We start from the raw sequence: 15,869 nt of genomic DNA on the forward strand, positions 1-15,869 counted from the left end.
ACGATCATGTCTGCTCAACTGCCAAGCCTCGTAGTGGCATACTACGTATATTTACACACCCACAACGACATCCCAGTTGCTTAACTAACACAGGTGAGTCGAACGCGCATACGAACCATTATAAAGTCGCTACGCACTTCTATTTTTTTATTGAGTACCTAAAGCGCTTATTCGGCTTATTACATCTAGGTACAGTGGGCCAAGAAAGTGGTCTACCAGTTTTGACAAAAGTTTCTGCGAGATCTAACGATCTAACTGTCAGTTAACAAAGTGGCGATGGTAAATACGGCACTAAAACGCACACGAGCAGTTTTTATCGTTTTATCGTCCGCTGCCTGCAGCCACACCCACATTTTTGCGGATACCTAGCCGTTGACTGAAGACTCTTTGTCTCGCGTGTGGCCTCGCGTGTATGTGTACACGATCAACTCATTTGGCCGTGTTCGCACTAATATGGTTTTTATAAAGAAAGAGATGCACACTAATATTATTAGTAGATAAATAAAAATATATGTAATGTAAATTACCGGCCGGTATATCATGTGAGTGGGGTAAAAGAGTAGGGCAAAGAAGAACCATTATCTACATTGGTTTACAATAGTTGAAAAATAACTCCACTCTACTTCATTAGAATAAGTGGAAGGGGGCTGCGAAATCGACTTGGAAATAAGGAGATTCGGAACAGAACCAAGGTTGTCGACATAGCTCAGAAAGCCAGCCTTAAGTGGAGGTAGGGTGTTAAACATTGCTCGTAGAATCTTGGTTAGCGAGTACCTATTGGTGGTCCATGGTTCTTCAATAGAGGGATAGAGAGCATGCATGAACTGTAGGGGGCAGCACAAGAGCCCCCTGTTTATTGGCGCGAAATGTAAATGTCAAGCTTTAGTTTAAGATTTACGTCAAGAGATGGCAGAATCTACAACGCAGAAGGGGGATAATCTATAGTACATATTGCCCACGGTTTAGTGTGAAATGTCGAGTTTAATTTTTTGATATAGGCTACAAGATGGCAGACCCACCAATACGCACGGTCTCTATAGCGATTTCGGCCAGGAATACGCAGTGCAAGAAGAAAACGCCAATCGAGACTTAAATAATGTATGGAAATAGTCACGTGACTTTTCATAGCATCTGTCATCCCGATACATTACGATCGTCATCTTGGCTAGGCCCGAGTAGTTACAGGGATTCTTGTTTTATCTACATACTCGTACTTGTTAATGGCACCTAAATACAATACGAGGGTCAATGACCTGTGCAAGTTACCGAAACGGGTTTGAATTATCCGGACGCAAAAAACGTTTCGAATTACATTGCATGAGTAATGGACTGGTTAAAACGTTAAATTCCACGCTAACAACTAAGTAAGTAATAGTGCAAAGGAAAACGAAAAATTCCCACACTTCAGATGAGTAATTAACGATCTCAGACGATTTGAAAACTAAATAATGCTGTTAAATAACTTTTAATGATGATGGAATCAATAAAAATTTGGATTTTTTTTTCATTTCTCGTTACATAAGTCCTTGGGTAACCTAATTACCTACCTATCCCCTACAACAATCCCTCCCTACTACACCTAAACACGATAGAGCATGTTCGGAAAGAGAAGAGTTGTGGAATGTATTGGGTTGGGCCCCTTACTTTCCACGACTCTTCTCTTTCCGCGCAGACTGTAAAATACTTACACAAATTCAGCTCAGATATTCAGTGATGAGCACAAAGTCACATCAAGGAAGACGGATTATACCAAAAATGTTCAACACCAAAAAATCTCCACCACACACTAGCAGTTTAGGTTCGCGTTCGAAAAAAAAGTAAATTAAAAAAAACGCGTTCCGTTTGGCAAGGCGGACATTAATCGCGCATTTTCCCGCCGCTTCTAAATAACTTGCTGCACTTTCGTGTGCGAATCTTCTAATTACTCGGTAGAAAGTCATTGGCAACGTTTTTTCATCAAAACGCTTCCGAGCAGCGTTGATTTTTGTACGTTACTTTATATTTTAGTTGTTTAGTCTGTGCTAACAAGATGAAAGTTGAGTAACGAATTCCGTACATTCCGATGCAGGTTTGCTGAAAGTGTATATATTTCAGAACCGTAGATTTCGTGCCTAGATTTTTGTTCGCTAATTAGGTAATAACTTTTTGCTGTCATAGCCACGTTACAAGAGAGGAAAGTATCATAACTCTGCAAATTGCTTGACGTGCAACACTTACCTACTCGTCTTCGCGCTTTTCTCAAGGAAATCTGAGCTTGCATTCCGTACAATACTTAAAACATTTCGAGGCCAAATCCAACTGACAAGTAAGTAGGTACATTAAATGCGAATGATTGTAATAGTATCCTGTATGTTTGAATATTTATCGAATAACTAAGCAAAATACACATACACATGCATACATACACATACGTACATGCAATACACGCATGGGTATTGAGGGCAGTGGGTAGGACTTACCTACTTTTAATAATAGAATTGGAGGGGATAAAATGAGCCGGAATGCTTTAACCTCAAAACTTGCCAAGATAAATGAAATTTTGACTTGTCAAAATTAAAATTCAGAATCGAATGTAATGGGAGACCTTTTTATAAGTCTCTGGGCAGTTAAAGGATAAAGTATTAACTGCACATCGACCTGGTAACCCAGTTAATACCTACACCAATTTGTTATCTTTTGCAGCTCGCAGCTCGCTATAACCAATTTGTCATATATTGATGCCTCATTATTACAATATAATTGCTAGAATAAAAATGCGTATTATGTACTCTACACATAGTTCTAATTAAGTAGGTAAGTTTCATAACTCGGCCTTAGCAGTCGGGCCCGGGCCATCAAAACAGCGAGCGTTACTTTCACTGTGGAAACCTGTGTGCACTGAAATAATTCGTTTGCTTTCAGAATGCATTTCTGTAATTCACGAAGTAGAAACTGAACAGAGTAATAAAACCTAGGGTAGGTAGTTGTAAGAAGCCACGATGACAATATTTTGCAGAAAACGAAACGCTATGACTCTAATATCACTTTTCCAAGTGCGATAGAGTCGTTTCGTTTCTCCTCGAACGATTATCATCTTAGTCTGTCTTAGTTAAGTCCTGTATTACCATCAGTTTGTCACTGACATAAACGCCGTCGAGAACGTAATTTACTTTCTATACTTACATCCCGTTTGCACTAATATGCGAGTGCGAGCGAGATGTATAGAAAGTAAATTACGTTCTCGACGGCGTTTATGTCAGTGACAAACTGATGGTAACCGTACTAACACAAACGTTCGGGAAAACTAGCGTCATTTCTGTCGACAATACGAAAGTTAAAGATTTGGGTACCTGATGCGGGAGAAGACTGTAAGTAATAGGAATTTCATTTCCGCCAAAATAGGCTTTATTTCCTAATTTTGGCAACAATGTGCTAGACCCCACCGCCCGCCGCTCAGTGATGTCGGACATGTGCCAGAGGCCAAGGTAATTTTGGTCATTTTTCTAGCCATCCGGTCTTCGCCCTGTAATTTTTGTCGTGTATTGTGATAAAACTGTGGTTGTTTTTGTGATTCAGTTGATGTACAATTTTGTTTCAAACGTTTATCTTTAAATCAATCCAATCCAAAGTATCCAAACAGACCTAGACTGCTGTAGACCGATTTCCGATCTTCGCCCTTTCAGGTAAAGATCACATAGGTACCTATAGTTACAGCGGGTGTTGACCTTAGATTAGACTTAATGTTATTATGATCTCCAAGACGCGTGTTCATAGTTATAAGAACCATAATAAATCCAAAATAATGTCTATAAGTAGGTAGGTAGGTAGGTATCTATTCTGTTATCAATGTGCAGGGCAGTAGCATTTTATATGTATAGCATTAGGTAGGTATCACTTTAGGCCATGTTAAGCTATCTAAGGAATGCGATATTCCCTTTAGAGCGGGTTAGTTATTTATTACACTACAATACCTAGTAATACCTACTACAACCTAACTATTACGATCTACTTTCTAGATATACATATGTAGGGTAGGAAGAACCGGTACCTACCTATACTTGGTCAACCAGATCTTGACAGTATATAAAGGCGGCAAATTTGAAAAATGTAGGCGCGAAGGGATATCGACCCATAAAAAATTTGAATTTCGCGCCTTTTTTTACTGACAAGATTTGGTTGACCAGCTATAATATCTTTGCTATAAGTTTGCAACTTTTTTGTGTTCAGTACTTAAGTAGGTACCTATACCTAGCAATACATTATGTTGCAGCTAGCGAATAATGCTGCTGTTAAAATATGCTCTTAATTAATGCTTCGATTTTCACGGAATATTTCAGTTAACTCACTGAAATTTCACCAATGCCGTAAGTATTCGCTAATTATTTTTGAAGAGCAAGTTAAACCCCTAATTTTCTAATTAGAAAATTACTGCATAAAGTGTTCTCTAACTTTATAACTTACCTAACGACACTGCATCCGAATCTTAATCATTCAAAAACATGAAAAAAAACTTCACTAAATCCGTTATTTTTTTCGAATCGTTCAAAAGTAGAACGTGTTCGCGCGTTCTGAGCGGCGGCGGTCTGCCGACTGGCGACTGGCTTTATATTTATGAGCGCGTTTGGACGTGAAAGAGCAAAAAGTTTCACTATTGCGGTTTGTTTACAGCTGAGAGCATAAAACACAGTTTTACTTGTTTTGTGGCGGGCTGTTGAGAGCCATGTTTACTGCGGCACTTTGATGTCGTCGATAAACGAGCAAAATACGGCTTAGGCGGATTAGGAATTCATTACTAAATTGATAGTGCAAACAAAAAGAAAGATTGCTTTCGTATCTTTAGCTATTATAGTCTATCAAGCCATCCGTCAGTAGAAAAGAGCGACGAGCGACAAATTAAAAAAAAATTAGGAAATTTATAATTTGAATATCGCGCGTTTTTCTACTGACAAAGTTGTTTGACAGACTATAGTTGCTGTTTTATTAAGGACCGGAAAAATTACCTTTACTAAAAAAAAACCTACCTACCTTTACCTTTACTTTTTTAGTTATAATGATAGTTGTAGGTTCATAAACATGGGTACCTTCCTACTACCATACATTAATGTTTTGCAATAGGCACGTTGGTTCATAATAGCTTCCATATCCTTCCACAACCCAAACTGTCGGTTCAATATACTAGCGATCATAAAACATAAAATAACTCATAAATATCATAACATCAGTTGGTAGGTAGTAATAATTATAATGTTCACTACTGTACTATAAAAACCGGCCAAGTGCGAGTCGGACTCGCGCACCCAGGGTTCCGCACCATCAACAAAAAATAGAGCAAAACAAGCAAAAAAACGGTCACCCATCCAAGTACTGACCCCGCCCGACGTTGCTTAACTTCGGTCAAAAATCACGTTTGTTGTATGGGAGCCCCACTTAAATCTTTATTTTATTCTGTTTTTAGTATTTGTTGTTATAGCGGCAACAGAAATACATCATCTGTGAAAATTTCAACTGTCTAGCTATCACGGTTCGTGAGATACAGCCTGGTGACAGACGGACGGACGGACGGACGGACGGACGGACGGACGGACGGACGGACAGCGGAGTCTTAGTAATAGGGTCCCGTTTTTACCCTTTGGGTACGGAACCCTAAAAACCGGCCAAGTGCGAGTCGGACTCGCGCACGGAGGGTTCCGCACCATCAACAAAATAGAGCAAAAAAATCGTGTTTGTTGTATGGGAGCCCCCCTTAAATATTTATTTTATTTTATTTTTAGTATTTGTTGTTATAGCGGCAACAGAGATACATCATTTGTGAAAATTTCAACTGTCTAGCTATCGCGGTTCATGAGATACAGCCTGGTGACAGACGGACGGACGGACGGACGGACGGACGGACGGACGGACGGACAGCGAAGTCTTAGTAATAGGGTCCCGTTTTTTACCCTTTGGGTACGGAACCCTAATATACGGCCACGACCACGAGTCGGACACGAGCTAATAACAAAAATTTGACGCTACTAACGAAACTTTATGCATAGGTATCTACTGCACACAAACATAAAACTGAAACATTGAAAACTGAAGTTTCAGAGCTCCGGCAGTATGAAAGAGGCGACGACCTGTTTTATCTGGGTGTCTGCAAGGTGAATGCCAAGCTACAGAGGGGCAGACATCGGACACTACCTCACTCAATGGCCTTTGCCCAGATTGGCCCAGACAGAGCAGTTAAGCGTGGTGGGCTTCCGTGAGAGGCTGAAAGCTGCATGAGCTGTAAGAGGACCAAGATTGAACAATGAGTACACTTACGCATCAAACGTTTCACATTCACGGTACCTACCGATAAAACCATGGTCTAATAAAACATGGTCTTCTCTTCCCAGAGCGTCACTTGCCTACGTCACAATCACAATAACATTGCCACTTTATTTCAACATAACATGTTACATGGGTACATTATATCTATGGTTAATAAGTTAAAATATTTCTTTATAATTTTATATTTTTCATTGATTTGTATTTTATCTTAAATTTTACAATAAGACGTCATTTTTAATTATTCGTTAGCAATATCTTCCGATTCACGAAAGAAATTTCAGACGTTCGGGTAATTCTGTTTACACTACTGGCAACACAGGACAGCGCTGTCACATTTGACAATCCGCCATTTTGTCCCTGACCGTCATCCTTGTCGAACGCGTGATAATTGTTATTTCCTTCTCGCTCAGTGTCAGCAGTCGCAGTGTTTTCCAAACTTTTCACGTTGTAAGTTTGGTAATTAATGTTTTGTTACGAAAATGGTTGGCTGTTCTATTCGGAACTGTAAGAGTAGGGGTGAAAAGGGCAGTATAGATTTGTTTTATTTTACTATTTTTCTACATGAATAACTTAAAATTAATGCCGTTAAAATAATTTTCACCGTTGGTTAAAATTCTCCCACATTTTAAAGTTTGAGAACCTGTAAACAGCATGATGACGTAGGCAAGTGACAGTTAGGTCATTCGCGAATCTCGGAAGACAGTACCAGGCGGAGTATATTATTATACCATGGATAAAACCATCCCTTTTATTTCAAACCATCCACCAATCATATTCGCCCGTAGGTAGCGGCCGTAAATACTTACCGTACCTACTTATCTATTGCCCGATAAGCATCGAAAACCTCCTGGCCCCTATTTCACCACGGTGACAGGTGCGACAATTGTCGACATCACTGTTACTGACGTCACAGGCCTCCATAGACTACGGTAACCGCTTACCATCGGACGGGCGGTGTGCTTGTTTGCTACCAACATATTAATTAAAAAGTAACGGTATTCTGTTTCTGAATTCCAGTCGTATGACACGCATAAAACCCTAGATGATTTTATGCAATGCAAAGATATTGTTGGTCAAACCAATTTGTCAGTAAATAGGAACAAAAAAAACTATACTCATCCTTTTCTTTTGGGTGCTAGTACTAGTGTAAGACAAAGACAGTATGATTCTCTGTCTATGTTTGAAATGAGACAGTCCTTTGACAAACTATTAAGTTTAGTTATACTTGGTCAACCAAATCTTGTCAGTAAAAAAGGCGCGAAATTCAAATTTTCTATAGGACAATATCCCTTCGCGCCTACATTTTTCAAATTTGCCGCCTTTTTCTACTGACAAGATTTGGTTGATCATCTATACTTGGTCAACCAGATCTTGACAGTAGAAAAAGGCGGCAAATTTGAAAAATATAGGCGCGAAGGGATATCGTCCCATAGAAAATTTGAATTTCGCGCCTTTTTTTACTGACAAGATTTGGTTGACCAGCTATATATTTCTCGCCTTCAAAAAATGCGCCGAGCGAAATAATTGCACTTTCTGAACGAAAACAAAACGTCTCTGTCAAGTGTCAAAGTCACGTTTATATTTTGACGTTTTCCTTATCATTTTGCTCAAGGTCATAAAACTGATTGTTTTAAGTTTTGTATCATATTCTTGCGATTTATATAAACATCAATTATCTATAAATTGAGAACAGGAACTGATCATGAGCGCTTTGTCATTCATAAAGTCGACCAAGGGCAAAGTGATACTAGCGACCGTCGTTGCTCTGCACATTACAATTTACGTGGCAAAACCTTCGTTTTTCAAGAGCGAATCCGAAAAAAAAACAATAGCCGAACCGCCCAAGTACTTGCCGGGACAGTGAGTGGCCTTGGGGCTCCAACACAAAGCCTAAACGCGGAAATTTATCCGTAACAAATAGTCAATGTTTTGTAACAGATTGTCTGTAGTGAGTAGTCTAGTTCGGCACAGCGTCGTGATAACTACGAGAAACATGAGCACTGGCAGGCCCCTCGTATATGTGACGCGGGCGGATATGCCGCAAGGCGGGTTGGATCTGCTAAGAAAAGAGTAACCATTTTTTTTATTTATATATATTTTTATTCTTTAATTTGTTGCCCAATATTTCAATGCTTAGGCTGTTACAAAATTTGGTTATTTTTCGATATCATATAATATTAATGCTTTTAAGAACACACTTTAAAGTACTATGACTTTAATTAACATATTGATGTTAATTAAAGTCATAGTACCTTTAAAGTGTGTTCTTGGTTAACACATCGGTGTTAGGTTAGGTTAGATTAAGAAATACTGCTATTATTTTTACTTTATTTACAAGACAGCGTGTGTTGTTTTACACCAAAGGAATTTGATTTATCAACAATAAAACAAAACACAACCAGCATGTTTTCATTTTTTTGTTTTTTTTTTTACAAAAAATAACAGCCATTCACATGCTTAATGTAAATAATGCAGAAAGTACGTAAATAATAATAAGATTTAGCTTATATAGATCCTACTGCTGGACACAGGTCTCCTCTCATGCATGAGAGGGCTCGGACTATAGTCCCCATGCTGTTCCAATGCATGTTAGAATAATTCAGTAATTTAATGGAATTATGGAATTTATATAAAAGACACAAATGAATAAAAATTTCAATTCTAATCTGTTACAATAAAATTAAATAATAAATGTGACATAATGTGAAAAAAATTAGGACTATTAGATATGGGTTTATAAAAAAAATTGCATGCTTAATAAGTACCAAATAAGAATATTAAAAGATTGGAAATCTTGTAAATTTAAAATTTAAAATATGTATGACATTGCAATGCCCTGCCAAGGCCCATATGACTCTGAATGGACCTAGTTATTAAGATCTGTACCACACTGGTTGCAATAAATAAAAGACTAATTGACAATACTATTATTGAACTATTTCAGGTGTGATGTAAGAATTTGGGAGAAGCCTTCACAAGTCCCCCGCAATGAGCTCTTAAAAGGTGTTGTCGGTGCAAGCGGCATCTTCTGCGCCCTCACCGAGAAGATTGACAAGGAGCTGCTAGATGCAGCGGGGCCTCAGCTGAAGGTGGTGGCCACTATATCGGTGGGGCATGACCACATAAATCTGGCTGAATGCCGGAAAAGGAGCATCAGGATTGGGTATACTCCGGATGTGCTCACTGATGCCACAGCAGAATTAACTGTAAGTATCCATTGATTTTGGCCTTTGCCCGAAGGCACACAGAATCAGTTACCGTAGTAAATTAAGGAAAACTGTAGATATAATTAAAAAAAAAATGTATTCTGAAATAAGGCTACAAATAAATAAAAAATCCATTGATTTTATGCACTAATAAACAAAACAAGAAGAAATTAAGTGGTTTTATCCGTCTAAAAACAAAACGCATGCAAGAATAATAATTAGAACCCGAAGAAGAGAAGAGAACCATAATCAGGTCTAAGGATATTAGAAATAGACGGTTTAAATAGGCAACTGGGTGCCCCGGCTGGATTTTTAAGAATTTTATTTACGTAATGTGTTTAGCCTTACGTAGCCTGTCTCGCAAATAATAAAACATAATTTTCCAGCTTGCACTATTGTTGGCAACGTCACGCCGCATCCCCGAAGCCATCCACGAGGCCCGCACCGGCGGCTGGGCGGCCTCGGGCGCGTGGGCCCCCGTGTGGCTCACGGGCCCCGGCCTCGCCAACGCCACGGTTGGCATCGTGGGCTTCGGCCGCATCGGCCAGGCCGTCGCCCGCCGCGTCAAGGCCTTCGGCACCGCACAGATACTCTACACCAGCCGCGCTGACAACCCTCAAGCGAAAGAAACCGGCGCTCTAAGAGCAGATTTCGACGACATATTAAAGAAAAGCGACTTTGTTATATGCTGTACAGCTTTAGTCCCCGAAACTAAGGAAATGTTTAACAAGTCTGCTTTTGAGAAGATGAAACGGACTGCTGTTTTTGTAAACACAAGCCGAGGTGGTACTGTAGACCAGAATGCATTGATTGAAGCATTGCAGAACAACACTATCTGGGGAGCGGGGCTAGATGTGACTACACCAGAACCTCTCCCATTAGACAGTCCGTTGTTCAAACTGAAGAACTGTGTAGTGTTACCGCACATCGGCAGTGCTACTGTTGAGACGAGGAATGTAATGAGTGAGTTGACCGCGAGGAACATACTAGCAGCTTTAGCGGGTGGTGAGATGCCTGCTGAAATAAAGTAATACTTGTAAATTATTCATTGATTATAGTACAGTTTTACTGCTTTTTATTTAATTGCACAACATGCTTTTCCGTTTTTGCAAAAGAACATAATAATTACGCTCTCATATAAATATATGTACAGAATACAATAAAAATTGTTATTTTATTTTATTAGTTTTCATGCCCCAGCGCCCAACCATCATTGTACCAGAAAAAACACTGTATTTAATATACCTAACCTATGTCAGTGTTTCCTATCTGGATGAGTCTAGCAAAAACGTTGTATTGGTTTTTGGGCGTTTTGGTTTTGTTGGTTACTGTTTGTTATAGATTTATATATAATTGATGCTTTGTTTGATGAGGTAGCAAAATTTTAACACATTCTCTGTCCCAACTGTTAACTGTCAACCTTACGGCCTTTTAATAGAGGCTTGCAGAAATAAAGTGTTCCACCCATATGTGGGGCACGGGACAGTGAATGTGTTAATATTAAAATAAACTTCAAGATGGTAACACTGCTGAATTTTTCTCTTTTTACCCTCATTTTGAACATCAAGGTATTCAGTAATTTTATAACTAATTTAAATGATACAACACAATCAACATAAAAAAACATTTATTCCACTTAAACATAAATTAATCATTATGCTCATGTTGAGCCTCTGATTCCCGCCAATTATTTTGTACCGTCTCCACAATCATGCGCCACCATTTTGACTGCATGAAGTAATACACAGAACATATTATGATAAACAACCATGACAGGACTAAGAAGTAATCAGTCTCCTTCTCAACTACACTTGAAACAGGCCCCTGGAAGTCTTTAGATGTGACCAACAGGACTTGTGGATGTTGCCCTGTAATTGCATGAACAAATTTACTGAAAGAATGAATGTTATACTCAGTCCCGTTGAATTTTCCAACTGGTCGGCCATTATGGAACATTTTTAAAGTAGGAACACCAACAATACCATATTGGGCATTGATTCCATGATATCTCAATGCATCTAAAGCTACCATTTTCACATTAGGATATGATCGAGCTAATGCATTGAAATGTGGTGCGGCATGAGCACTAAATGGACAGGCTCTCGCATAGAATAGTACTAAAACGCAATCTGCTTCAATGTCGCGACTGGTTATATCAGGTTTGACTTGCAAAATCTTGGATAAACTGCTCCCATTTATAATTTCAACTATAGGCTCAATTTCTGGGTTTTGCTCATCATATGTTATGTCTTTGCACTTCACAAGCTTCCTCGTTTCGTTGGCTAGCTGTGTTTTGTTTTCTGCGGTCACATTAGCGGATGTAACATGGTTGTAAATGTTGATTAGCGTTTTGTCGACATCAGAAACCACGTTCGACAAAAGTGATTCGGATTCGTCGACATTCGGTACGTCTGGTTCAAATTCTTCGAAATCTGGATCTTTAGTTACCTCCGCCTCTTCTTCCACGTCAATTTGAGTTGAAAAAGCCACTAAACCTGTTAAATTTAACAAAAGTTAAGTTAGTTGGCTACCGAATCCTAGATTCGATAATTAGGAGTCACGCGTCGAAACACTTACCTAATATAATTAATACTGTAAAATACAGTGTTCTTTTTCTATAAAATAACATTGTTAATCAAGTATTTTTTCTAATGACTGTGGGAAAAATGTTAATCATGTATTGATGTTTACCTATTATTTGACTGACATTAATGTCTATGACTGACACTAATTAGTGACATTGACAACTAGCCTAAATGTCATGCAGCGTTTCGTTGTTACTCGGGGTGTGTATCACAATTGCAATAAAAAATATCTTAAAACAAAGTTAAGTTCATCGCAGTGAAATATAACAATTAAAGTCCGTCAACCAAATCTTGTCAGTAGTAAAAGGCGGCAAATTTGAAAAATCGCGGGTTAGCAACACTGTGTTCGAATAATTCCAAAATGCGTGTCATCTGTGTTTTATCTGTGGAATGTGGATCGTGAATGACAGCCGTCACCTTATTTGTTTTCATTTGGTTTTCAATCTGAATCGTTTCTGTTTCAAGAGATATTTCTGCTGTCACCATTAAATACCAATATATTAAATAAGAATAAGCAAAGCTAAGGGGCCTACAATGTACAATCATGCTCGTTGATTGTAAACATTACTAAAAATTGAGGTTATGACAAGTACATACTGGAAGAACTCTTTCGAACTTTTAAGATTATGTTCAGTTTTTTTGTTTTAGGGTTAAAAGGCATAAATAAAATTAAAACGTATGCCTAAATCTATCCAACAAGACCATAAATTGTGTCCTGGAAACCGTCCATAGGCCCACATGTCTAATATTTTCAGCAATCAGTTGTGACTATTTACAAAGATGCAATAGAATACTACAGAGTATTATGCTTGGTTGAAGTGACCCGGTAACATTGGTAACTTCATTATATTTTTTCAATTAATGACCTGAATTATAGTGTAAGTTAAAGTGACCCTTATCTTATTTACCTTTAAATTAAATAAACACCCAAATATCAGTTGTTTTATTTTTAATATGTAATCCTATTGTACAATATATACCAATCAAAAAAATTACACAGGTATGTCATATTCATCCAGAAGAGTACACTAATTTTCATTAACAAGTGGCATATTATATTGTAAATAACAAATATATGCACTATCTATCTGCATTTTGATATGATTTTAGTTTAGTAAACTTAGAAGACATAGATAGGGAACAAAGAGAATATAAGCACTACAATAGGGAGTTGTTTTTGATATCTTCAAATTTGTTCATCATTTTGATTAACATTGTTTTAACATCGCTTTTAAATTGTCCGTCCATGTTTCAAATTTGTTCAATAAACCGCGAGTGACAATTTGAATTAACGTACGCAGGGCGCGCTCAGCGGAAAAAAAAATCTTTTGGTTCGATGTACATTGCTGCTTTTCTTAGCGCAATACTGCTCTTTGAGTGTTGCCCTACTTTAGTTTGCTTTACATTGCTACTGACAAGATTTGGTTGACGGACTATAAATAAAAATAACTTTGTATCCTAAAAAAAGGAACAAAACTAAAATTGCCGTTCCAAATCAAACGAAGGGGTAGGTTATATAATAGGTATATTATTATGTCTTAGCGTAGCGGTCGTCCACTTTCCTGTTATATAATGCAAAACAAAAACTAAAACTAAACTATTCAATACACAACTTAGACCAAAAAGGACCAAAACACGTCCCATCATGTAACTATCTTATTTCAAACATAGAGAAAATCATACTATCTTTTTCTTGCACTAAGTTCTACCACCCAAAAGAAAAGGCTGAGCATAGTTTTATTTGTTCCTATTTACTGACAAATTGGTTTGACCAACTATAATACATAATATGATAATGATAAATAACAAACTTAAATCAATATAAACTTATATTTTGAGCCACTAGGATCGATTAGATGGTAGGGTAAAACTTTACCATATACTTATTATAATCCGTTAATCGTAGTAATTTCCGTAAGTAATTTCCGTAAGTATTTCCGTAAGTAAGCAGTTACGGAAGAAACTGCCCTGATGGGTCAGGGTCATTAAGGGTATCGACGCAAGGAGGAGGAAGAAGTTTAGACAGTTTCAACAGAACTGAATTATTTACGATTACAGTTTATTAGGATGCAATTCCATTGAATTAATAAAGTGTAATATTACAATATTTAAAAACTGCGCGAACTCCTAAACTTTCAAAAACAGTTTGTGTACGTCAAAAAGTTTAGGTAGGTACTCTTGACATTTTGCAATTGAGATTCGAGTTATTTGACTCATTTGTTTTAGTTAATCTGCCATGCGAGTGAATCAGTGTTATTTGTAAGATATGACGACGCAATCGGAGCTTTGTATTAGTAAATGCATTACGGCCTCGCGACCAGCGAAGCGACCAGCGAGCGCCAGGAGTCTTATTCTGAATGACTGTTGACAAGGTACATTGTACTTCCAAATGTCCTCACGCTTAGTTAACAACGCTAACGTAAACATAATGCGCGAATATCGACCATACATTTTTATGATACCTTGCTTCTACTAGATCGCAATGATTACTTTCACAATCACACAAACAGAAACAAATAATTTAACGGATTTTTGATTTTATGCTGAGTCTTAATGGATATTTACCTCCGCCCTACCCCACTTACTTACGAAGCTATCTACGTATGGAGGTATTCGTCCGTAGCGTTGCTATACTTTCGTGAATCATGCGCAGTCTTATCGGGAAAGATACCAGGTGGCCTAGCCAAGGTTACAATCGCTATCGCTTCGACAACGAAACGCTTTGTGTGTCTCTATCACTCTTCCATATTAGTGCGACAGGGACAGTTGCGTTTCGATCGCTACGGAGCGTTAGCGATTGGTACTTTGGCTACGCGGCCTGGCTCTTCAAAGTTGTAGGAGGCACTATTAGTCTTCGGGAAGCCAGTCTCCATCAGAATAACCCCTCGGGTCAAGCGCACTGCCAAACGAAAGCTTTAGTAGCCCATCGATACGTGAATATATTTTAAAATGCATGACGTGGCGATGAGATTCGCGTCGCCTCTAATTTTGGCTGACCTGGTATAGGCGTGTCTTCGAGATTCGTAAAGGGCTTTATAGACCTTGCAACACGTCGCATACGATTTCCGATGCATAGTGGCATTTGATCGATCAACGTTCCTGTGAGCTGTGCATGTGCGACCCTTTGGAAGTGGAAGTCAATAACTAAACGGTTTTCCTTTTTCCTGTATATGCCACGATTACACCATGATAATGGACAAATGATTTCGTCGAAGACTGGTTTGGAGAAGTTTTAAGACCAAATGGATGGCAAGCAAGCTCATATTAGTAGCACCTAGGGATGGTCTGACTCTAAAGTTATGTTCACAGCGCAGCGGCTCAAATGGATTAAATTATCTCAAACCATACGTAGTCACTATCCTCAACAATTGAAAATAAACGCAGATGAATTATTGAGCATTTCATAGTACACTACTACTTCCTTAAACCTTTTACTGAGGGATAGGGAAGAGAAGTAGAGGAAAACCCAAACGCAGTTAATTATGGATCGTGGGTTCCTAAGAAAATCGGAATGTCGTATAGTATTAAAAAGTCAAAGAGTCTAGCGTAAGGTTGAAGGAACTGGAAGGGACTCCACCGCCAAGAGGTAACTTTTATTTTATGTGGATGATGAGATTCTTAACAACTAGTGGTTCCGTGAGCTATAGATCTCGCGTAAACCCCCATATAGCTTTGCCATTTTGAGATTATGTAGAGCCAAGTAGAGTAGAACAGTCGGACAGACATACGAAATCATTTTTGAGGGATCACACATTATACTGGCAGGTCAGAGTCGTCACTCATGGTA

At 38.4% G+C, this 15,869-nt stretch overlaps 2 protein-coding genes across 2 annotated transcripts; one reads left to right on the forward strand and one right to left on the reverse strand.

Moving 5' to 3' along the window:
* The first annotated feature begins 7,926 nt into the window (after positions 1-7,926).
* Positions 7,927-10,563, forward strand: LOC134653884 (glyoxylate reductase/hydroxypyruvate reductase). Its single transcript, XM_063509246.1, has 3 exons — positions 7,927-8,361; positions 9,236-9,497; positions 9,884-10,563. The coding sequence occupies exons 1-3, from the start codon at positions 8,216-8,218 to the stop codon at positions 10,526-10,528; spliced, it is 1,053 nt and encodes a 350-aa protein (XP_063365316.1). The 5' UTR covers positions 7,927-8,215; the 3' UTR covers positions 10,529-10,563.
* A 546-nt stretch (positions 10,564-11,109) lies between these two features.
* Positions 11,110-12,201, reverse strand: LOC134653917 (thioredoxin domain-containing protein 15). Its single transcript, XM_063509283.1, has 2 exons — positions 12,075-12,201; positions 11,110-11,992 (listed from the first exon to the last, which is right to left on the reverse strand). Exons 1-2 carry the CDS (start codon positions 12,124-12,126, stop codon positions 11,145-11,147), a joined length of 900 nt encoding a protein of 299 aa, XP_063365353.1. The 5' UTR covers positions 12,127-12,201; the 3' UTR covers positions 11,110-11,144.
* Positions 12,202-15,869: the final 3,668 nt, after the last annotated feature.

This window comes from Cydia amplana, chromosome 14 (assembly GCF_948474715.1).
Source record: "Cydia amplana chromosome 14, ilCydAmpl1.1, whole genome shotgun sequence".
In the NCBI taxonomy this organism is placed as follows: domain Eukaryota; kingdom Metazoa; phylum Arthropoda; class Insecta; order Lepidoptera; family Tortricidae; genus Cydia; species Cydia amplana.